At 38.7% G+C, this 25,114-nt stretch overlaps 1 protein-coding gene across 1 annotated transcript; it reads right to left on the reverse strand.

The window, feature by feature from the left end:
* Positions 1-3,544: 3,544 nt before the first annotated feature.
* LOC109564284 (olfactory receptor 11G2-like) lies at positions 3,545-4,498 on the reverse strand. Its single transcript, XM_019967777.2, has one exon. It carries the CDS (start codon positions 4,496-4,498, stop codon positions 3,545-3,547), a length of 954 nt encoding a protein of 317 aa, XP_019823336.2.
* Positions 4,499-25,114: the final 20,616 nt, after the last annotated feature.

A 25,114-nucleotide genomic window follows, 5' to 3' on the forward strand; every position in this document is an offset into this window, starting at 1 on the left:
TCTCTGCAGTTACTTTTTAATCTCTGGAAGTGCAAGCATCTGATCAGGAAGTAGATGTGGGAACAGCAAAGCCTGAGATTAATTGATTTCTCAAAGCGGCGACTCCCGGGTGAGAAAAAACCATGAAAACTATAACGCAGTAACTAAGGAATCGTGGCCGGCGTCTCGAAATAAAATTTTAATAGGCCTGGAAGCAGGCACCTGGCAGTGGCTCAAAGACACCCGATTACATGAAAAATGCCTGTTACACCCATAACTTTCCTCGCTCCCTCCACTGCTCCACACACATTCACACTGTCTTTAGAGCACTGTTCGATGATCTTTTTTTTTTTTTCTCCCTCTCCTCTTGGTTTCTCCCCAAATGCTGATTGATTTAATCACTACTAGGAACATAATCATTTTATGGTTACAGCGTAATATAAGTAGTTCTCTCCTGTTGGACATTTAGATTGCTTTGCAATTTTTTTCTATTACAAACTGTTCTGTGATGATGGTCTCTTACAGTGAATTAATATAAGTGGATTAGCTGATCAAAATGTATATATATAATTTTAAGGCTTTTATTTGCCATATTGCCAGATTGCTTTCTAAAAGTGTTGTCCTAACTCAGCAGATAGTGAGAATGCTCATTTTCCTCACATTTGAAACACATACACACATACAGCTTATTATAATTCTGTATAAAAATTACCATTATGAATATTTTAAAGTAATGTGTCATTATTCTAATGTGTTTTTATTTAATTAGTAATTCGGTTGAGTTTAAAAAATTTTTTTGGTCATTTTGCCTTTTTTTCCTTTTCATTTTTGTATATAACATTTTTCTAATCATGTGTTCATTTTTCTTGATTTAAAATAATTTCTTATAACTTATAAATATCTTTGTCGTTTTTGACATTTGCCTATTTAATACATGTGCATAGTAATTTTTTGAACCAAAGCTATTTTTTTATGTAGTCACATACACACTCTTTCTTTTAATGGTTTATACTTTGGTTTTATGCTTAGGAATATCTTCACACCTTGAGATTACATATTTATAACATATATGATGTAGAATTGAAAGATGTCTATTTTGTGAACAGAAAATGTGTGCAATTATCAAAAAGGAAACACAACCAGTCTCCAGAACTTGTGGCAATTTCAGAAAGGATACATTTCAGAAGAATAAACCCCTTCTCCCTAAAGGAAGGGGTTAGTGTAATCAACTTGCCACCAAGTGGCTGGCTCTAATGGCTTTTGAGAAACTCTGAGGCAGAAATTTGAAAGATATGTGGTGGTTTTCAAGTGGGACACTCTTAGTATGAGTTAAAATTCATGTAGAACTATTCAGTACCACTGCAGCTGAAAAAGAAGCTCACCAAAAGCATCCGCTACAGTAAATGTCTGGCTCCATTACCATTTACTAGTTGTGTGATATTGGGGAAATTCCTGAACCTCACTAAAACTGTTAGTTTTCTAATTTTTTAACATCATGTTGATAATAACTTGCTCCAGAAGGTTGTTATATGTATAAAATAAATGTATATTATATATAATAAATGAAGTGACTGTTCTCAAAATATTCAGTGTGATAACAGTTCCATAAGGTGATTTGGAAGAAAATAAAGTTATCCCATCAAAATTGGATAAAGCTCCATTTCAGTACATGTATTTTGGAGATTCATAATTCTTATAGTGTTTTGAGGACTTCATGAATTTGCTTAATTTGGTGTAACCCTCTGCTTGCTTTATTTAAATATGTCACTTAAAAAAATTGAGCAGACATTTTTCCTCCTTTCCTATTAATTTCACATGAATTATTCCTAGAAAAGCATGTTGATAAATTTGGAGATAGTTTATAGAAGTGGTTTAGCTCAGTGATTAGCAACTGATAAATTCTTAGACATAGTAGTACATGTAATTGAAATAAAGGTAGTAGGCTGCAAGGCTGACCTCTGTATGAGAGGAGGTAAGAATTTATTTTACGGTTTGGAAAGAATGTCACTTTTTGATGGTGAGATTGAGGGAAGTATTTGAGGAAAGTAGTAAAACAAGAAATTATTTATTGAGTAGGATAGACTTTGCTTGTATCCTTGAAAATAATCTCCTAAAATAAATTAGACAAATTTGAAATTTAGATTTCACTATATCCTTAATTTATAAAGTCCTGAATTAAGCAAAAGTTACTAAAAAAGTTGAATTTCATTTCATTTTAATTAATAAATTAATTAATTCCATTTGAAGTATCAGCAGCCTGAATTACAAGTTAAGTGTTTCTGATATGTAAAGTGTGAGATGCAAAAAGCTTAGTTAATTATTATCCCAAAATCGGTTACAAATGCAGAAACCACAAACCTTTAGAAACAAGAGTACATTTTATTCACTACACATTTTAATCTCTTTTCCCTATCTGCTCTAAGAAAGCTGGACGACTGTAGAATGAACAAACCATAAGCACTCAGAAAGAAATAATAGTTAAAATAATTGGGGAAACGGCATCTTTATTTTGGATAATGTTCTTAATTAAGCATTTTTGCTTAGGTAGATAATTTGTCCAGGCAATTGTTCACCCATTCAGTCCACTTTGTGAAATAGGACAGAGAAAACTTGTTATTGAACCCCCAGAAATTCTGTCCCTCCATGTCCAGACACCCTTAAATTCTTGGTTCTTTCTTAAAGGAAGTCCAATTACAGCTGTACTTCACTTTGTGGAATAGATGATTTTCTGAAGGCTATAAAGGTGGCTCCCTTAAATTACACTTTATTTCTTTGTTATATTCTTAGAATCATATTTAAATAATATGTACTAGGGTTGAAAATAAAATGCATAATCAAACCAACATTTGTAATTATATATTTTAAAGAGAAGATCTTTAGACACATTTTGGATAATACTTAAATATGTCAAATGGCAAAAATATTGAAATAAAATATGGTCCTACAACCTATCAATTGACACTGGATTTGCAGCAAAGAGAGTTAAGTCCTGACTAATGCCCTTTACATTTAGCATATATCTTAATACTATTTGAATAAACCCTGGCCACTAAATTCCTAATTCTTATTTTGAGTACTTTCTGACTTACTATTTAATATCCATCTAAGGCTATTTGTTTCTTTATGATCCTTAGAGAGTAGAAACATGAATTATTCTTTGGAGCAGAGTGAAAATATCACACCTGTAAGGCTCTACTTATTTCATACAGTAATCCTTCCTTTTACTCAGTCACTACCAGTGGAGAATATTTTGCAGTGTAAATATCAAAATAAGTTTAGGAATCCTGTTGAATCCTTATATATTGTTTCAATTCTGAAATACAAAGCAGATTTATACTTCCTTTTAGAAGCTTGGTTATAATGAAAAGATCAATTTTCTTAAGACAATTTTATTTCTTAAAAAAGACTAATCTGTTATGTAGTGGGTGACTTTTATGATAATAGTAGGCTTTATTGTAACAGTTCCTTAACCAAAATTATTATTAAGTTTTCTAGAAAACCATCTTGTTTGTGTCTTATTCAGACAGATAGCTTGTGTTGCAACTAAGTTCATATGACTTCTGATTTATGTTTTAAGAACAGATATTTCAGCCCAAAAGACTTTCTTTAGAGCAGGCTTCATCTCATTGTTCCTGAGGCTATAAATTAGAGGATTGCAGAGGGGCGTTATTACAGAATAAAATAAGGTCACAATTTTTTGCACTTTCACTGGGTGTCCTGATCCAGGACTGACATACATCAGCATAACAGAGCCAAAAAACAGAATTACCACAGCCAGATGAGAAGCACAAGTGGAGAAAGCCTTGCGTTTGCTGGCTGCTGAGGGCATCCTTAACACAGCCAGAATCACTAGCGCATAGGAGCAAAGGATGAAGAGAAAGGTGCCAGTCATGAAAACAGCATTGAAAGCAGAGTAAATGAGTTGCGTGGTGGTGTCTTCAGAACAGGACAGCATCATCAATGGGACAGGATCACACATAAAATGGTCGATGATATTTGGGTTGCAAAAGGGCAACCGTGAAATGAGAACAACAGGGGTTAGGAAGAGAATGAACCCACAGGACCACCCAAAGGTGACAAGGCCAGTGTAGAGCTCTTTAGTCATGATGCGTGGGTAATGCAGAGGACGGCAGATGGCAAGATACCTGTCAAAGGCCATGATGCAAAGGTAGAAGCCCTCATCACACCCGAAAGAGAAGAAGAAGTAGAACTGTGCAAAACAACTCACGAAGGAGATGGACTTGCTTGAGGACAGAAAGTTGGCCAACATATTAGGGATGGTTGTGGTGACATAACATATTTCCAGGAAAGAGAAATTCCCCAAGAAGATGTACATGGGGGTGTGAAGGCGCTGATCCCACCGCACAGCACAGACAAGGGCTGTGTTCCCCATCAGGGTCAGGATATAGGCGGCTGAGAAGAGTCCGAAGTAGAGGAGCTGCATTTCTGGGCTTGAGGGAAAGCCCAGGAGGATAAAGTGGGTAACAGAGTGGGTGGTTTCTCTGCTGGACACATTCATTAGTCTGGAAGACATGGGATGACAGAAGTTACTGAACTTTAACAGAGTATACTGATTGTTCCTGAAAAATCCTAACTTCATTACCATTTTGAGGGGTTTAAGTAATAAACAATGAGTTTTGTTTTGAAGCACCCAAACTGTGATCATCATAACCTATTGTCCAAGAGTATGATTTCATTTTGATGTTGTTTAGTCAGGTAGTCATGTCTGACTCCTTGGTGATCTCATGGACTATAGCTCATCAGGCTCCTCTGTCCATGGGATTTCCCAGGCAAGAATACTGGAATGGATTGTCATTTCCTTCTCCAGGATATCTTCCTGCATTGGCAGGTGAATTCTTTACCACTGAGTCACCAGGGAAGCCCTTCATTTTGATAAGATGCAAATAACAATATAAATAAGAACATGGTTTGGCACAAACATTAAACTAGATTGGGAATCTGGATAACACATAAGTGTAAAATTTGTAATTCTGAGTAAGTCACTTAACCTTCTATGTGTGTTTCCTCATCTATTTACCATAAAAAAGAAGAGTACATACATATCAGCATATGTGGAATTTCTAAAGTATTATGTAAAATTAGTTTTTTGTAATTAGTGATATTGATAATAATAGCAAATGAAATTTCAAAAGGTTCTGTCTCACTGAGAACAAAGAAAGGATACAGGGAATATTTCTTTTTGTGCTTGTTTAAGACATTGGATGCCAAAATCCGCTGGGTCATGGAAAAAGCAAGAGAGTTCCAGAAAAACATCTATTTCTGCTTTATTGACTATGTCAAAGCCTTTGTGTGGATCACAATAAACTGTGGAAAATTCTTCAAGAGATGGGAATACCAGACCACCTGACCTGCCTCTTGAGAAATCTGTATGCAAGTCAGGAAGCAACAGTTAGAACTGGACATGGAACAACAGACTGGTTCCAAATAGGAAAAGAAGTACATCAAGGCTGTATATTGTCACCCTACTTATTTAACTTATATGCAGAGTACATCATGAGAAATGCTGGGCTGGAAGAAGCACAAGCTGAAATCAAGATTGCCGGGAGAAATATCAATAACCTCAGACATGCAGATGACACCACCCTTATGGCTGAAAGTGAAAAGGAACTAAAAAGCCTCTTGATGAAAGTGAAAGTGGAGAGTGAAAAAGTAGGCTTAAAGCTCAACATTCAGAAAACGAAGATCATGGCATCTGGTCCCATCACTTCATGGGAAATAGATGGGGAAACAGTGGAAACAGTGTCAGACTTTATTTTTTTGGGGCTCCAAAATCACTGCAGATGGTGATTACAGCCATGAGATTAAAAGATGCTTACTCCTTGGAAGGAAAGTTATGACCAACCTAGATAGCATATTCAAAAGCAGAGATATTACTTTGCTAACAATGGTCCGTCAGGTCAAGGCTATGGTTTTTCCACTGGTCACATATGGATGTGAGAGTTGGACTGTGAAGAAGGCTGAGCACCAAAGAATTGATGCTTTTGAACTGTGGTGTTGGAGAAGACTCTTGAGAGTCCCTTGGACTGCAAGGAGATCCAACCAGTCCATTCTGAAGGAGATCAGCCCTGGGATTTCTTTGGAAGGAATGACGCTAAAGCTGAAACTCCAGTACTTTGGCCACCTCATGTGAAGAGTTGACTCATTGAAAAAGACTCTGATGCTGGGAGGGATTGGGGGCAGGAGGAGAAGGGGACGACAGAGGATGAGATGGCTGAATGGCATCACTGACCCGATGGACGTGAGTCTGAGTGAACTCCGGGAGTTGGTGATGGACAGGGAGGCTTGGCGTGCTGCGATTCATGGGGTTGCAAAGAGTCGGACACGACTGAGCGACTGAACTGAACTGAAGACATTGTTAAGTAATGATGAAAAGAGGTTCTCTGGTACCAGCACAGGTGGTATATTATGTGACTGTACTAAACATGTTTGGTGTACAAGAATGTTTTTTCTCTGTCTGGCCTGTTGGATTCAGCTCCACAGCATAAGAGCCCTAACCTTTGACACCTAAATATCTCAGGTTGAAAATTTTGATACTCACTCTCTACTGAACATGCAAACTAGATATACCACTTGGGGCAACGGACCTTAAGGAGAGCAACTACTCAGAGTGATTGCCCTGTTAAATGTGACTAGACTTGGCCCATTTTGCTGCAAAAAAGTTGTGACATAGAGAAAAGATTTTGATTTGTGTGCATGGCATTTCCATTATTTTCATAGCTGCTTTCTATGTTTGGTCTCTTTTTCTCTTATTTACACATAACCTCTGAAACATTTTTATACTCATTCTAGGCGTCTTCTATTGAGACAATCTTGACATGGAATATGTTGCTTAATCATTCTTGCTCCCCTCTTCCCCCTAGTTTGCAATTATTGAATCAAAGCTTTATGTCTTGCTTTCTTAGAAGCCTCCTTTTGGCTATCACATTTGGCACCTAAAGTGAAAGGACTGCTATTTATGTATTCTCATTGTTCATGGGGATATATAGCTTTTATCAAGTCTGAATGCAAGCTGGTAGCTCAATCTGTTTGTTCTCATCAGATCAGATGAGATCAGTCGCTCAGTCGTGTCCGACTCCTTGCGACCCCATGAATCGCAGCACGCCAGGCCTCCCTGTCCATCACCAACTCCCGGAGTTCACCCAGACTCACGTCCATCGAGTCAGTGATGCCGTCCAGCCATCTCATCCTCTGTCGTCCCCTTCTCCTCCTGCTCCCAATCCCTCCCAGCATCAGAGTCTTTTCCAATGAGTCAACTCTTCGCGTGAGGTAGCCAAAGTACTGGAGTTTCAGCTTTAGCATCATTCTTTCCAAAGAAATTCCAGGGCAATCACATTATATCAGGTGGCACACAGGTGCTTCTGTGTGTGTGTGTGTGTGTGTGTGTGTGTGTGTGTATTTTGTCCTCAAAGACAGTCTCCTTTGATCTATTGCAGTTGTGAAGCAAGATTTTGTAAAAGAAGATTATTTAAGATTTTTTGTCATGAATAATTGTATGATTTTTCTCAACTGAAGCTTTTGTACAGTAGCTGAGAAAGAATAAATGTCATCTTGTCTAGAAACTGAAGCTATGGAGCTAGTGAATCTTGGCTAGTCACTGTAAATGAGAATATCTTTCACTTAAGAACATATAAATTGTACTTAAGCAAATACAGGGAATACAAAATATGCAGAAACAAAGAGAAAAAGCATAACATTAAGAGGCAATTCATATGAATAAGCTTCAAAATTGCCCTTAGATATACACAAATTATTCTGCTGCTTTTATTGAAGAAAAAGCTCAGCTAACACACATATCTTAGTGGTAGCTTCATTTGACTGAATTTTTAAAACTCATTTAATTTTTGTCTTTTATATGGCAGTGTGTGTCCTGATACCTTGAAACCCTGTTTGATTATATTGAAATTGCTCATTTTTACTGACAAGGACTTCCCGATGGCTCAGCAGTAAGGAATCTGCCTGCAATGCAGGAGACACAGGGGATGTGCATTCAGTCTCTGGGTTGAGAAGATCTCTAGCAGGAGGAAATGGCAACCCACTCCAGTATTCTTGCCTGGAAAAATCCCATGGACAGAGGAGCCTGGCGGGCTATGGTCTATTGTATTGCAAAGAGTCAGAGATGACTGAGTGACTGAGCATGCAATGCAATTGACAATGGCAGCCTAACAGTGGCAAGTCAAATCGATGTCAATACTCACCCTGTTTGGGTCTCCTGTTACAGTATTTCTTGGGAATACTAACTGTATAAAGTCACAATCCAAAGAATATCCTACAAATGCAAGAAACAGGAAACATACAGATGCTGAATGGTGTTTTATCACTTAAGGAAGACACAAAATTAGTGAGTCTGAGTGCAGTATGTGGGTTGGAGAGCTGTGATATCAGAGTGGAATCAGAGATTTGTCATATTTCTACTGAACAAAAAACAAAATTCATTATAATATTCATAATAAATCCACTTCCAGTAATTTACCATTATACATTTAAAAAATAAAATCCTCAGGTCTCTTTGTAAACAATACCCATTAGTATTTTAAAGGAGTCAGAAAATTAGGTGTATTTCCTAAAGCTCAGGAAAATAAGAGAAAATTAATATTTTAAAATTCTCTGAATTTTATTGTAATCAGATATTTACAGTATTAGAACAAGAAGAAAACACTTGTCAGTAAATCCATGTATGCAAAAATCTCAGCATTTGAAATAGGGCATGCAAAAATTTAACTCACTCCTTGGATGTGTGCCAAGAAGAAAAGTCAGAGACGGGAAATAAAATATTCCCATAGCATGTGAGGGACTTCTGATAAGATGGCCAATCCAGTTTGTAACCTGCCATGAGAAACAAAGAGTGAATTTTAAAAGAATTTTTTCTCCCCAGCTTCAGGGGTCATATTTATAGTCAAGATGCAAGTCCAGATGAAGGTGTTGTCTATATTCATTTCCTTGCATCATGGCCTTTTGAGATTTGGGAGCCACACCCTGATATTTTGAAAGTATTTGTTCAGCAGATGAGATGGGTTTTGAATTGTCTTTATTTACAATGAAATCCCAAGCCCTGCTATTCCTTGAGGAATAGCACACTTGTGGAGTAAGTTCTGATCTTCTCTTGAGCTTTCATGAACAAGGTTTTGCAAAAATTTCCTGGGGAATAATTAAAAAATAGTAGCGGTCGTTGTAATAGTTAAAATGAAAAGATATACCATTTGACTCTTTCTATTTTGAAGAAAGAGAAAAACAAATTTTCCTCACTAATATTCTCAAATTTTTTGTTTAGAGACATTTCAGCTGTTATTTTATGATAGTCATTGGAAAGTTGCATTTTTAGGGCTAAGACTGGTATGCTGCTAAGTCATTTCAGTCGTGTCTGACTCTGTGCAACCCCATAGATGGCAGCCCACCAGGCTCTGCCGTCCCTGCGATTCTCCAGGCAAGAACACTGGAGTGGGTTGCCATTTCCTTCTCCAATGCATGAAAGTGAAAAGTGAAAGTGAAGTCGCTCAGTCGTGTCCGACTCTTGGCGACCCCATGGACTGCAGCCTACCAGGCTCCTCCGTCCATGGGATTTTCCAGGCAAGAGTACTGGAGTGGGGTGCCATTGCCTTCTCCATGCCATTGGCTAGGGTTATTCAAATAAGCAATTGTTTATTAAGTGCTGAACAGACAGTAAGGATACAGCCTGTTTTTAAAAACAGAAAAAATTTCCTGCCTACCTAGAACAATTCAATTGAGGTTGGGGAGCAACAGAAAATAAACAAAATTAGTAAGTGAATAACTTAAATAATAACTTTTTCTTTTCATTCGAGAAAAATGGAACATGGAAGTGGGATGGATTATAAATGGCGTAGTGCTGCAGCCAGCCCAGCAGGTAGGGATTGAAAGTGGCTGATGCACAGTTTGGGAAAAAGAAACTTAGAGACAGAATTAAAGCTTTAAAGATGGGACTAGGGGACTCTTTGGAGCCTCATCACTTTTATTTAGTGTCTTGGCAAGCAGAAAGTATCTGTTGTGTTACGATGATGTCAGCCTTCTGTGTCCCCAGTCATGTCTCCAATTTTATTGATTACTTTAAACTATATTTGTTATTTTCTTGTACAAGGGTTATCACCTAGCTAGAGGTCATATACCCTCATATGCCTTAGGAAAACATCTTAGTGTTTGCACAAGCAGTGTTCTGAACTTGTGCTGACCAGGTGTTCCAAGTGCCACACTATGTTTTTCCTTAGCCTAGCGGGGTATGACAACTCCAACTAATCAACCCAATAATGTACTTTTATTTGGGTTATGTTGTATTGCTATATTTAGCTTTTATTCTTTTCCCATGGTGATTTTCTCATGGCTTAACCAGAGCAACAGGTGGCTGACTGCCAGGGTCCAGCCCCAGCAGGATCCTAGGGTACCCTCAGGAAAGACGGTGTCAGCAAGAGAGAGATGACATGGATCTTACAATGGGTTGAAACCTGATAGTCCAGGGTCGAACGATAAGAGAATAAAGGAGAAAGAATAAAGAGAAGAGAAAGAGGCTTGATCTTCCTTGATTAACACAGAAAGTCAATAAAGCTCTTGTTCTAAGGAGTCATCCTGAAAGAAGAACAGAGAGAGAAAAGGAGGGAAAAAGAAAAAAAGAATGACACGGGGAGACCAAGCTTCAGTGAGCAAGGCCCCTAACTTTATTTTCAAAAGGAACTTTTATACTTTGACTTGTACATAGAGGGAAATAAAAGAAGCAAAGTCATACAGAGTCAGCCCAAATATTACATCTGTTTTGTCTTTATCAAAACCAGGATTTTTTCTGCATACCTTTCCCATAAACAATGTTGTGTACAATATCTTCTGGCCTTGGAGGCCTGTGGACATTTTATGACCCTTTTTTGATAAAGGCTGTTCAACCAGAAAACTTATTTTCCCTTGAAGTGTTTTTTCTTTATATTTCTAATCTATGTCAGCTTCAGAAAGTGCTAAACAGAGTTACATTCTCACAGAGCAAAGGTGCAGTAAGTTACAACAAAGAAAGAACCAATTAGCTCAAAGGTCTGATGTGGTTAATTCCAAGGCTTCTGCTTGTTTTTCTTACATTCCAACTACGTTAGCCAATGCACTCCCAGGTGCACATGGATAAGGGATATGGGCACTTGGCAGCAAGCATTGGCCCAATAATGAAGCCCTTTACAAGTACTATCTATTCTATTAATTTTTCATCCCTTAAAGGACTCTATGCTCATTAGGACTTTTAGAATGTTTTGGCTTCCCGTGCCTTTCAAGGTTGGGGAGTCGTGAACAATCATGTGTGTTAATTGCAAGAGTATGGATAAACCTGTCAGGCAAGCTAGAAAGCCATCAGAGGGGTTTGAATTGAAACACTCCTATCATGCCCAGGAGACTTATTAATTAGAGCCCCAAGTTGACTTTTTCCAGAAAAAGGTGGTCAGGAACAGCCCGCTGTTAATGTCAGAAGAGTTGGTGAAAGGCACAAAATAGTAAGGCAGACAGATTCTGGTTTGGGGTAGATGCTCGAGCAGATTCAGGGGGTCCCTTGAGGCCTGATCTGCCTTTGCCTGTCAGGTTCTTTCTGCATGACCTTTGTCATGGGTGGGATCTCCCATGGTGGCTCCCAGCAGCTGACTATTAACCCTTGTGGGGTAGGGCTTGTAATTTTAAATAGGATTTAAAGGAAAGTCTATCAGAGAACTTAACATTTGAGCAGAAGCTTGAAAAAAATGTGGTAAAAAACCAAGAGATTGAGAGAGTTTTCAGACAGAAGAAACAGCTAATGCCAGGAAGAAGAGTAGGAGTACATTTAGCATGTCAGAGGAAGAGCAGCGAGGGCAGTGTGCTGGAGTAGCGTAAACTGGAGATGACCACTTTCTAGCACCTGGTTCTATTTTCTCTATTTCATCTTTATGTAGCTTCTGTACTTCACTGTACTCTTTAAGTACAAAAACCATAGCCTTGACTAGATGGACTTTTGTTGGCAAAGTAATATCTCTGCTTTTTAATATACAATGTGTTAATTTGATACACTTATATAGTCAAGGCTATGGTTTTTCCAGTGGTCATGTATGGATGTGAGAGTTGGACTGTGAAGAAAGCTGAGCGCCAAAGAATTGATGCTTTTGAACTGTGGTGCTGGAGAAGACTCTTGAGAGTCCCTTGGACTGTAAGGAGATCCAACCAGTCCATCCTGAAGGATACCAGTCCTGGGTGTTCATTGGAAGGACTGATGCTGAGGCTGAAACTCCAATACATTGGCCACCTCATGCGAAGAGTTGACTCATTGGAAAAGACTCTGATGCTGGGAGGGATTGGAGGCAAGAGGAGAAGTGGACGACAGAGGATAAGAGGGCTGGATGGCATCACCGACTCGATGCATATGAATTTGGGTAAATTCTGGGAGTTGGCAATGGACAGGGATGCCTGGTGTGCTGTGATTCATGGGGTCGCAAAGAGTAGGACATGACTGAGTGACTGAACTGAATTGAACTGATATATTACAAAATGATTGCCTCCATAACATTAGCTAACACCTGCATTCACTCACATAATTACTGTTTCTCTCTGGTGGCCAGAATATTGAAGATCTTCTCTGTTAGCAAATTTAAGTATATAATGCAGAATTATTGACAATAATCACTATGATATACATTAGATTCCTGAGTTCAACTTTTTAAGATTTTACATAGATGTGATTTAATGCAGTATTTGTCTTTCTCTGACTTATTTCACTAAGCACAATAACCTCAAGGTCCATCTTTGTTGTTACAAATGGCTATACTTCTTTCTTTCTCATTGCTGAATGATATTATACCATGTATATATGGTATATATATATATATACACATCATATCTTCTTTATCTGGTCATCTATAGATGGACAATTAGATTGTTTCCATTCTTGGCTATTGTCAAAATTGCTGCAATGAACATGGAGGTTCAGATATCTCTTGGAGATAATGATTTCATTTTCTTTGAATATATATGCAGAAGTGGAGCTGCTGGATCATATGATAGCTGTATTTTTAATTTTTTGAGGAACCTCTACACTGTTTTCCATAGTGGCTGTACCAGTTTGCATTCCACTAACAGTGCACAAGGATTCCTTTTTCTCCACATCCTCACAAACACTTACTATCCTTTGTCTTTTTGATGGTAGCGGTTCTAATAGGTGTGAGATGGTATCTCTTGGTTTTGATTTGTGTTTTCCTGATTATTAGTGATGTTGAGCACCTTTTTATGTATCAGTTGACCATTTTTATACCTTTCTTGGAAATACATCTATAAGTATCTATTTAAAAATTGTTATTTTTTTTTCTTGAGTCATATGAGTTCCTTATATATTTTAGATATTATCAGGTATATAGTTGGCAAATGTTTTCTTCTATCACATAGGTTGTCTTCTCATTTCGTTAAGTTTTCATCACAGTACAGAAGCTTTTATTTTAGATATAGCCCCACTTATTTATTTTTGCTTTTGCTGCCTTGTACTTTATGTGTCAGATCCAAAAAAATCATTGGCAGACCAACGCCAAGGAACTTATTTCCCATGTTGTCGTCTATGTTTTAAAGTTTCAGGATATATATATATATATATCAGGTCATATATATGTGTGTGTGTATATATATATATAGATGGAGAAGCCTGGTAGGCTACAGTCCACGGGGTCGCAAAGAGTTCGATGTGATTGAGTAATTTCACTATAGCGACTCATGGGGTGGCAAAGAGTTGGACACGACTGAGCGACTGAACTGAATGGAACTGAACTGAGCGATTTCACTATACTATATATATATATATATAACACCAACCTAGACAGCATATTAAAAAGCAGAGACATTACTTTGTCAACAAAGGTCCATCTGGTTACCGCTATGGTTTTTCCGTTAGTCAGGTATGGATGTGAGAGTTGGACTATAAAGAAAGCTGAGCACCAAAGAATTGATGCTTTTGAACTGTGGTGTTGGAGAAGACTCTTGAGAGTCCCTTGGGCTGCAAGGAGACCCAACCAGTCCATCCTAAAAGAAATCAGTCCTGAAGGACTGAGCTGAAGCGCTGATGCTGTGACCACCTGATACAAAGAGCCAAATCATTTGGAAAAGACCCTGATGCTAGGAAAGATTGAAGGCAGGAGGAGAAGGGGCAGCAGAGAATGAGAGATGGTTAGATAGCATCACCAACTCAATGGACATGAATTTGAGCAAGCTCTGGGAGAGAGTGGAGGACAGAGTGGTTTGCTACAGTCCATGGAATCAAGATTGCTGGGAGAAATATCAATAACCTCAGATATGCAGATGACACCACCCTTATGGCAGAAAGTGAAGAGGAACTAAAAAGCCTCTTGATGAAAGTGAAAGAGGAGAGTGAAAAAGTTGGCTTAAAGCTCAACATTCAGAAAACGAAGATCATGGCATCTGGTCCCACCACTTCATGGGAAATAGATGGGGAAACAGTGGAAACAGTATCAGACTTTATTTTTTTGGGCTTCAAAATCACTGCAGATGGTGACTGCAGCCATGAAATTAAAAGACGCTTACTCCTTGGAAGGAAAGTTATGACCAACCTAGATAGCATATTCAAAAGCAGAGACAGTACTTTACCAACAAACGTCCGTCTAGTCAAGGCTATGGTTTTTCCAGTGGTCATGTATGGATTTGAGAGTTGGACTGTGAAGAAAGCTGAGTGCCAGAGAATTGATGCTTTTGAACTGTGGTGTTGGAGAAGACTCTTGAGAGTCCCTTGGACTGCAAGGAGATCCAACCAGTCCATTCTAAAGGAGATTGGTCCTGGGTGTTCTTTGGAAGGAATGATGTTAAAGCTGAAACTCCAGTACTTTGGCCACCTCATGCAAAGAGTTGACTCATTGGAAAAGACTCTGATGCTGGGAGGGATTGGGGGCAGGAGGAGAAGGGGATGACAGAGGATGAGATGGCTGGATGGCATCACTGACTCGATGGACGTGAGTCTCAGTGAACTCCGGGAGTTGGTGATGGACAGGGAGGCCTGGCATGCTGCGATTCATGGGATCGCAAAGAGTTGGACACGACTGAGTGACTGAACTGAACTGAACTGAACTGATGGGGTCACAGTCAGACATGAGTTTGTGACTGAACAACAACAATAACCAAAACAGATTGGGGTGGTGAAGCTTGGTGTAGGGACCTCTGAGTGGACTTGGATGAAATGAAAATCGTCTATTTCTGGCATCCAGCCTCCTTCCTATGGAATTAAACATGATCCCATGTCTGAGGATATTATCTTTCCTTCAAATCCTATTAAAGAGCAGACTCCTTTTTCTTTGAGAACCAGTTTGCTCACTTGTTTTAAGTTTATCATATTGAGGTTTTTGTTGTTCAGTCACTCAGTTGTGTTTGTTTGCGACCATGGACTGTACCATGCCAGGCTTTCCTGTCCTTCAGTGTCTCCTGGAATTTGCTCAAACTCATATGCACTGAGTTGATGATGCCCTCCAACTATCTCATCCTCTGTTGTCCCCTTGTCCTCATGCCCTCAATGCTGAAATCATTCTGTTTCTGCCTTGTTGTGCATTTCACCTGGTAATACAATTTCAGTTTTCCTCTTTAGGTATAGGGAATTTAAAATCCTAATTTGTTGTTATTGTTGTTCAGTTGTTAATTTATTCTCTGATTCAGTCCAAACTTACTAAATTTTGTCATGTTATCTGAAAAATAATAGGAAACAAAGAGGAGTTAAAATGACTCTGGCAAGACTTTCAAGCAAGTATTTCCAATATTCTCTTGGAAGGCCAAGCAAACTGTTTGTGGATTTGTAAAAGAATGTCATGTTATTATTTATATTTCTTTTTATATAAATGGATATATGTATATGTATCACAGATCCACTTCACTATGCAGCAAAAACTAATACAATATTGTATATCGACTATACTCCAATAAAAATTAATTAAAAAAGCAACTCACATTTATAATGGGATTAAAAGTGAATAAACAACAAAATTATTTTTAATTAAAAATGTTTATAGATAATAACATTCATGGTCTCTTGTTAGCAACATTACAACAAAGTGAACAGTGAATCAGGATAGTCAAAGGGCTCTCACATATACTTAAACTTTCTAAATAGTCTTAGATATCCAAGATTTTGGATTCCTAGTACAGCATTGATACAGGTTGGTCTTTACAGAAGGTCCTCTTTAGCTGTTATACAAAAATGGAATAGAGGGTTTCCCTGGTGGCTCAGTGGTAAAGAATCCACCTGCCAGTGACATGGGTTTGATCCCTGATTCAGGAAGATCTCACATGCTTTGGAGCAACTCAGTCCATGTGCCACAACTATTCAGCTGGTGCTCTCGAAGCTGGGAGCTGCAACAAGAGGAGCCAGTACAATGAGAAGCCAACACTAGAGAGCCCTGCTGGCGGCAACTAGAGAAAAGTCCATGCAGCAATCAAGACCCAGCACAGCCAAAACTATCTAAATAAATAAATATAATTTTAAAAAATGGAGTAGAGTCCAGAAACTCTCCCTTCCTTTTGTTTTGCATTGCTTTCTGGCCCAATATTGTCCCTGGAGGTCACCTCTCAGGAGGAGCAGGGGCAATCACAGTACATCATTCAATCCCCAAATGTGTTTTACTTTCTGTGTTGAGCTTAAAGCTGAAAAGGCCTTCCTGAATCCACTGGTGAGACTGTCGCCTAGTAATGGCCCTTCTAGTTTGCTGCTCACCCGGCATCTCCTGACTCTATACATGGACATCACCAGATGGTCAATACTGAAATCAGACGGATTATATTCTTTGCAGCCAAAGATTGAGAAGTTCTATACTGTCAGCAAAAACAAGACCAGGAGCTGACTGTCGCTCAGACCATGAACTCCTTATTGCCAAATTCAGACTTAAATTGAAGAAAGTAGGGAAAACCACTAGACCATTCATGTATGACCTAAATCAAATCCCTTATGGTTATACAGTGGAAGTGACAAACAGATTCAAGGGATTAGATCTGATAGACAGAGTGCCTGAAGAACTATGGATGGGGGTTTGTGATATTGTACAGGAGGCAGGGATCAAGACCATCCCCAAGGAAAAGAAATGCAAAAAGGCAAAATGGTTGTCTGAGGAGACCTTACAAATAGCTGTGGATAGAAGAGATGTGAAAGGCAAAGGAGAAAAGGAAAGATATACCCATTTGAATGCAGAGTTCCAAAGAATAGCAAGGAGAGATATGAAAGCCTTCCTCAGTGACCAATGCAAAGAAATAGAGGAAAACAATAGAATGGGAAAGACTAGAGATATCATCAAGAAAATTAGAGATACCAAAGGAACATTTCATGCAGAGATGGGCACAATAAAGGACAGAAATGGTATGGACCTAACAGAAGCAGAAGATATTAAGAGATAGTAATAATACACAGAATAACTGTACAAAAACGATCTTCATGACCCAGATAACCATGATGGTGTGATCACTCACCTGGAGCCAGACATCCTAGAATGTGAAGTCAAGTGGGCCTTAGGAAGCATCACTACGAACAAAGCTAGTGGAGGTGATGGAATTCCAGGTGAGCTATTTCAAATCCTGGAAGATGATGCTGTGAAAGTGCTGCACTCAATATGCTAGCAAATTTGGAAAACTCAGCAGTGGCCACAGGACTGGAAAAAGCCAGTTTTCATTCCAATCCCAAAGAAAGGCAGTAGTACCAAAGAATGTTCAAACTACTGCACAATTGCACTCATCTCACACACTGGTAAAGTAATGCTCAAAATTCTCCAAGCCAGGCTTCAACAGTACATGAAGCATGAACTTCCAGATGTTCAAGCAGAGGAACCAGAGATCAAATTGCCAACATCCTCTGGATCATCGAAAAAGCAAGAGAGTTCCAGAAAAACACCTACTACTGCTTTATTGACTGTGCTAAAGCCTTTGACTGTGTGAACCACAACAAACTGTGGAAAATTCTTCAAGAGATGGGAATACCAGACCACCTGACCTGCCTCTTGAGAAATCTGTATGTAGGTCAGGAAGCAACAGTTAGAACTGGACATGGAACAACAGACTGGTTCCAAATCGGGAAAGGAGTACATCAAGGCTGTATATTGTCACCCTGCTTATTTAACTTATATGCAGAGTACATCATGAGAAATGTTGGGCTGGGGGAAGAACAAGCTGGAATCAAGATTGCCGGGAAAAATATCAATAACCTCAGATATGCAGATGACACCACGCTTATGGCAGAAAGCAAAGAAGAACTAAAGAGTCTCTTGATGAAAGTGAAAGAGGAGAGTGAAAAAGTTGGTTTAAAACTCAACATGCTGAAAACTAAGATCATGACATCTGGTCCCATCTCTTCGTGGCAAATAGATGGGGAAACAGTGGAAACAGTGACACACTATTTTTGGGGGCTCCAAAATCACTGCAGATGGTAACTGCAGCCATGAAATTAAAAGACACTTGTTCCTTGGAAGAAAAGCTATGACCAACCTTGATAGCATATAAAAATGCAGAGACATTACTTTGCCAACAAGGGTCTGTCTAGTCAAAGCTATGTTTTTTCCAGTAGTCACGTATGGATGTGAGAGTTGGACTATAAAGCTGAGTGCCAAAGAATTGATGCTTTTGAACTGTGATGTTGGAGAAGACTCTTGAGAGTCCCTTGGACTGCAAGGAGATCCTTTAGGAGTCCATCCTAAAGGAAATCAGTCCTGAATATTTGTTGAAAGGACTGATGCTGAAGCTGAAACTCCAATCCTTTGGCGACCTGATGCAAAGAGCTGAGTCATTTGAAAAGACCCTGATGATAGGAAGATTGAAGGCGGGAGAAGGGGATGACAGAGGATAAGATGGTTGGATGGCATCTCCGACTCAATGGGCATGAGTTTGAGTAAACTCCAGGAGTTGGTGATAGACAGGAAGGCCTGTCATGCTGCAGTCCATGGGGTTGCAAACAGTTGGACATGACTGAGTGACTGAAGTGGACTGAACTGACGTCTTCAGACAGGTTCTGGATTTGAAAACCAGCTCAATATTGGATGTCACCAGTTGCTTCAAGGCTCCTGAAGTGCCCCTTGCCTCATATGTGCTTCTTCAAGTGATAGCTAACATTCACTTTAATAAATCCCAAATACCTTCCTAATCACCCACTAGGAGTAAACTGCTGGTCCATTTTTCTCTCCCAGTACTGAGGTATTAAAATTTCATCTCCTCTTCCATCTATGGGTCATTTAGTAGAGGAATTGATGCTCACTGGAATGGTCCATAGCCTTCACACTTCAATGTGTATAAGAATTACCTGGATTTTAACGTAACCTTCAAGTTCCTGAGCCCTCCTCACAAGTCTATCCCAGGCCCGGCACTGTGCCAGCAGATTTTACATGCAAAATGTGAGGGAGACATTATTCTTTTCAAGTGATAAAACAGAAACTTACAGACGTGAAGAGAATAAATTTTGACATAATTCAGCTAGGTGTTTTATCTTTCAAGAGATTAGGATAGCCCCAGTGAAAATTACACCTAATCTGAGTATGGCTTCTAGCTAATGTTTAACTGTAATGTTTTCCCTCTTTGCTCTGGTCAACATTATGACATCATTATTTTGTTTTGTTTTGTTTCTTAGCTGATTTCTTAAATAATGTCATCTAAAGCACTATACTTGATCAACAGCTCGATTTAATAAAGAAGCACTTAATGTTAGCTCCAGAGGGACAAGATTAATTAATCTTTGCCCTCAAGGACCTCACAGTCTAGCCAGCCACCCTGATCAGACCATAGTCCTAGGGGCAAAAATCCACTCAAGGGCAGAATTTCAGACTGATTCATTTTTAGCTAATGCAGTAATTATGTTGTCATCTGACACTGATATTGATGTACAGTCTTGGCCAAAGTGATTTCTATAGGTAGGGGAGAGGAGGATGTGTTCTGAACCTCTTCTGTTAGACACTCTAATCCCTTCAGCACTGGCCTCTCTTCTCCAAGCTGTCTGCACATTGGCCCAGAGCCACAAGGTGGCAGGATAAGCCTCATCATTTCTCATCCAAACCAAATGAAGCCATAGGCTTTTAAGTGCATGCTCACTCTGCCCATACCTCTCAGACTCATGCTGGGAGATATTTAGAGCAAATATTATCCAGATTAGTTTTACCTTGAGTAACTTGTTTCCTTCTACCACCCACCCATCAGTTCTACTCTCCTTTCAGTGCTAACTCAAGGACATTCCAAGGTTATACTTTGGAGTACCCCTGGAGCATCTGGGATTTCATCCTGCATTTCAAAACCTTTTCATGTCCTACTCAATGATCTGTTTACATAAAACATCTGTTAATTTTGCCATTTTAATGGCTATATAGCTTCTTTAATATGAGTGTCTTGGTATTACAATAGCTTGTATTGTAATCAGTCCGAGATTCTTTTTCTTTTAGTCTAAAATGAGTTGTAGCTCAAAATCTGTTCTTCCATGAAGCCATATCTCTCCAGGACTTCCCTGTAGCTCAAACGGTAAAGAATCTGTCTGCAATGCAGGAAACCAGGGTTCAATACCTGGGTTGGGAAGATACTCTGGAGAAGGGAATGGCAATCCACTCCAGTATTCTTGCCTGGAGAATCTCATGGACACTCAAGGAGCTAGGTGGGCTACAGTCCATGGGGTTGCAAAGAGTTGCACACGACTGAGAGACTAACACACATGTATACACAAACACACACATACATGCACACATCTCTCCAAGTCGTGGGAAAGTCAGCCTTTCTGAGAAAGTTTTTGTTTTCCTCAGAAGTTTCAACACATTTCTCAACTCCAAGGTTAGAAACTATGTTTTTCTATTATTCTTCAAGTGTTCTTGCATTTTTCTCTTTCCTTTCACTTCTACCCTTCTCTGTGTTAACTTCTAAAAACTGCTGGCATGGAAAGAGGCTCTGTGACATCTCTGGTGAGCTCATTGTCTTCTATTATGCTTAATTTTATAGGTATCTGGCCCCAGACAGTAAAACTCCGAGAGTACTATAACCATGTAAACTTAGTGTACCAGAATAATTCTGACCTCATCCATTGCCAAGTAAGACAAATTATTTTAGTGCAATGGCAAAACAAAACAAAAATAAACAAGCAAAAAACCTCCCTGAACATTCTTTCAGGACTCAGGAGGCATTAATTATAATAACTGCTGCTGCTGCTGCTAAGTCACTTCAGTCGTGTCCGACTCTGTGCGACCCCATAGACGGCAGCCCACCAGGCTCTTCCATCCCTGGGATTCTCCAGGCAAGAACACTGGAGTGGGTTGCCATTTCCTTCTCCAATGCATGAAAGTGAAAAGTGAAAGTAAAGTCATTGAGTCATGTCCAACTCTCAGCGACCCCATGTACTGCAGCCTTCCAGGCTCCTCCAGCCATGGGATTTTCCAGGCAAGAGTACTGGAGTGGGTTGCCATTGCCTTCTCCAATTATAATAACTAAGAACTCCTAAATAAAATTAGATCCTGACTGGGTTTCTGAATTTGGCTGCTGGGTAGAAACTAGGACCTAAAAACCAATTAGAATGAAATGGCACACCTGAAGTGAAGCCAACTTTCCCAGATACTCTATTTAGGTAAGAATAGGTTTGGAAGCATCACAGGCCTGATTACGGGTCAGGTCTCTTTAAGCGGTACTGGTCAAGACCTTTGGAGCCTCCCCTTTCACCCTGTCTTTTCTGGGAGTAATGTATGTGGCTCTGAAATCTTTTATGTTCCCTTCTGTAATCTAGAAGGAGGGAGAGAATATGCTTACCGCATATCCTGTGTCATTTAGTAACTGGTCTTACAGCAATAATTTATCATCTTTTGAAATTAGATTTGGTTTTTACCACTCTGCTATTATCCTTCCCTGATCCCTCCAAATATGTTGTAACAAACTGTGTGTGTGTACTTTCCTTTTCAGAGTATCAATTGCACCTACCTTTGAGGTAACTCTTTGTATTTTAGGTTTTCTTAAATTGGAGGGATGAATCCCTAAGTCAGAATAAGTTGGACACACAAAGTTTGATTGTGGTAATTGCTCAGGCATAGTGCATGAAGGCAGACATCTTTTATTTTTTTAAGACATTTTTTTAACAGCAGTTTTAGGTTAAAATTAAGATGATATACAGAGATTTCCCATATACCCCCTGCTCCCACATGTGTACAGATTACTCTGTTAACAACTTTTCCCACTAGAGTGGTACATTTGTTACAATTGATGAACCCATAGTAACACATAACCACCCAAAGTCCATAGTTATCAAGGGTTCATTCTTGGTGTTGTCCTTCTATATGTTTAGATATGTACAATGCCATATATACGCTTTCCAGGTAGTGCTAGAGGTACATAACCCACCTGCCAATGCAGGAAACTTGACGTGAGTTCGATCTCTGGGTTGGGAAGATCCCCTGGAGGCGGGCATGGAAACCCACTCCAGTATTCTTGCCTGGAGAATTCTGGTGGACAGAGGAGCTTGGAGGGCTATAGTCCATAGGGTTACACAGAATTGGACATGACTGAAGCAACTTAGCATGCACACGCAATGACATATATCCATCACTATGGTATTGTACTATTTTCACTGGCCAAAATGCCCTCTGTGTTCTACCTACTCATCCCTTCAACTACCATCCCCACTCCCTACCCCCAAACTCCTGGCAACCACTGATGTTTTACTGTATACATTGTAGACTTTTCAGTTTGGCTTATTTCATTTAGTAACACACATTTAACTTTCCTTCCTATCTTTTCATGGCTTGATGGCTCCTTTCTTTTTAACGCCATATAATATACCATTATCTGGATGTATAATGGTTTATTTTGTGATTTCAAGGACATTTTGGTTGCTTTCAAGCTTTGTCAATTTTGAATAAAAATGCTAAAAACATCTGTGTGCAGGTTTTTGTGGGCAAAAGTTTCAGCTCTTTTGTGTAATTACTGAGGAGCACACTTGCTGGGTTGTATGTTAAGAGTGTGTTTAGTTTTGTAACAAGATTCCAATTCTTTCCAAAGTGGCTGAACCATGTTTCATTCATACTTGCAACGAATTAGAGTTCTTGTTGTTCCACATTCTTGTCAGCATTTGGTGTTGTCAGTGTTCCAAATTTTGGACATTCTATTAGGTGTGTAGTGGTATCTCATAGTTCTTTTAATTTGCAGTTCCCTGTTGACATATCATGTAGAGCATCTCTTTTTATACAATTCTTACTTTTTAAATTAAAGTATAATTGATTTTTAATATTAGTTTCATGTGTTAGCCTAGTGATTAAGTTTTTTGAATCACTACATTTCAAAAATATTTAAGGCAAATTTATTTATTATATTAGTTTCATGTGTTAACATAAAGATACAATTTTTACAGATTGTGCTTTATTAAAAATTATTATCAGCTAATGGCTGTAGTTCCCTGTGCTATATATACAGTATATCCTTGTTCTTATCTATTTTATACATATTAGTTTGTATCTCTTAATCCCATATCCCAAACCTGACCTTCTGCCTTCCCTTTCCTCACTGTTAACCACTGGATCTGTGAATCTGTTTCTGTTTTGCCATATACGGTTTTATTATTTTTCAGTTTCACCTATAATTGATGTCATGTAGTATTTGTTTTTCTCTAACTTATTTCATTAAGCATGATATTCTTTGGGTCCATCCATTTTGCTATAAATGACAGAATTTCATTCTTTTTTTATGGCTGAGTAAATTCCATTGTGTTTAATATATCTTCTTTTTCCATTCACCTGTTGATAGTCTCAACAGACTCATTAAAAACATTTGACAGAATTCAATATCCATTTATGGTAAAAATTCTCAACCAAGTGGTATAAAGGAAGCATACCTCAACATAATAATCCATATATGTCAAACCCACAGCTAACATCATACTCAACAGTGAAAAGCTGAAAGATTTTCCTCTCTGATGAGAAATAAAACAAGGATACCTACTCTCACCACTAATTCAATATAGCACAGGAAATCCTAGCCAGAGTGACTGAGCAAGGAAAAAAATAGTCACCCAAATCAGAAAGAAAGAAGGAAACTATCACTATTTGCAGATGACTTGATGCTATAAGAAAACAACCCTGAAGACTTCACCAAAAAACTGTTAGAACTAACAAAGGAATTCAGTAAGTCACGGGATAAAAGATCAATATACAGAAATCTGTGGTATTTCCCTATACTAATAGCGAAGTATCTGAAAGAGAAATTAAGAAAATAATCCTGTTTACCATTGCATCAAAAAGCACTAATGTTTAACTAAAGTTATTTGTCTGTTTCCTTGAAGTGAAGACAAATGCTACACTCTGGCAAGGTGAACTCCTTCGAACTCAGATCTTTTGTATCTCAGTGGAAAATCACCAGCTTACAGTATTAATTCCCTAGTCAATCTATGATCTCTATTATGTGTGTATTATTAGTTGCTTCAACATAGTAATGCAAAGTAGACTTCTATCTTCTTTTTAGAAACCAAGTTATGTATAGAGGGACTGATAGGTTTAGATATAACAAATTGTACTTACTTGATAGCAACTTTGGGGGCTTCCCAGGTGGAGCAGTAGTAAAGAATCCACCTGCCAAATGCAGGAGACACCAGAGACATGGGTTCGATCCCTGGGTCAGGAGGAAATGACAACCCACTCTAATATTCTTGCCTGAAAAATTCCATGAACAGAGGAGGCTGGTGAGCTATAGTTCATGAAGTCACGAAGAGTGGACACAACTGAGTGAGCCCACAACTTCAAAGTTGAATTCACTTGTTAAAACATATTTTTTCTTAAATAAGACTACTGTATTTTGTGGTGAGTGGTAGTAAGGTGATAATTGGCCCTCATTACAGTAGCTTCTTAATAAAACAATGAATTTGGAGACAAATACATCACTTGTCTTTTTTTTTAGGCTTACTATTTATTTGTTTTTTAATTGGAGTACAGTTGCTTACAATGTTGTATTAGTTTCTGCTGTATAATGAAGTGAATCAGCCACATGTATACATATATTCCCTACCTCCTGGACGTCTCTCCTACCTCACCCCTCATCCTTCCCATCTAGATCAACACAGAACACTGAGCTGAGCTTCCCACACTATACAGTGGGTTCTCCCCACCCATCTATTTTACACATGACTTATTAAGGTGAGTTACATTTGAGGGATAAAATTTAGCTC

This window comes from Bos indicus, chromosome 10 (assembly GCF_029378745.1).
Source record: "Bos indicus isolate NIAB-ARS_2022 breed Sahiwal x Tharparkar chromosome 10, NIAB-ARS_B.indTharparkar_mat_pri_1.0, whole genome shotgun sequence".
Classification (NCBI taxonomy): Eukaryota; Metazoa; Chordata; class Mammalia; order Artiodactyla; family Bovidae; genus Bos; species Bos indicus.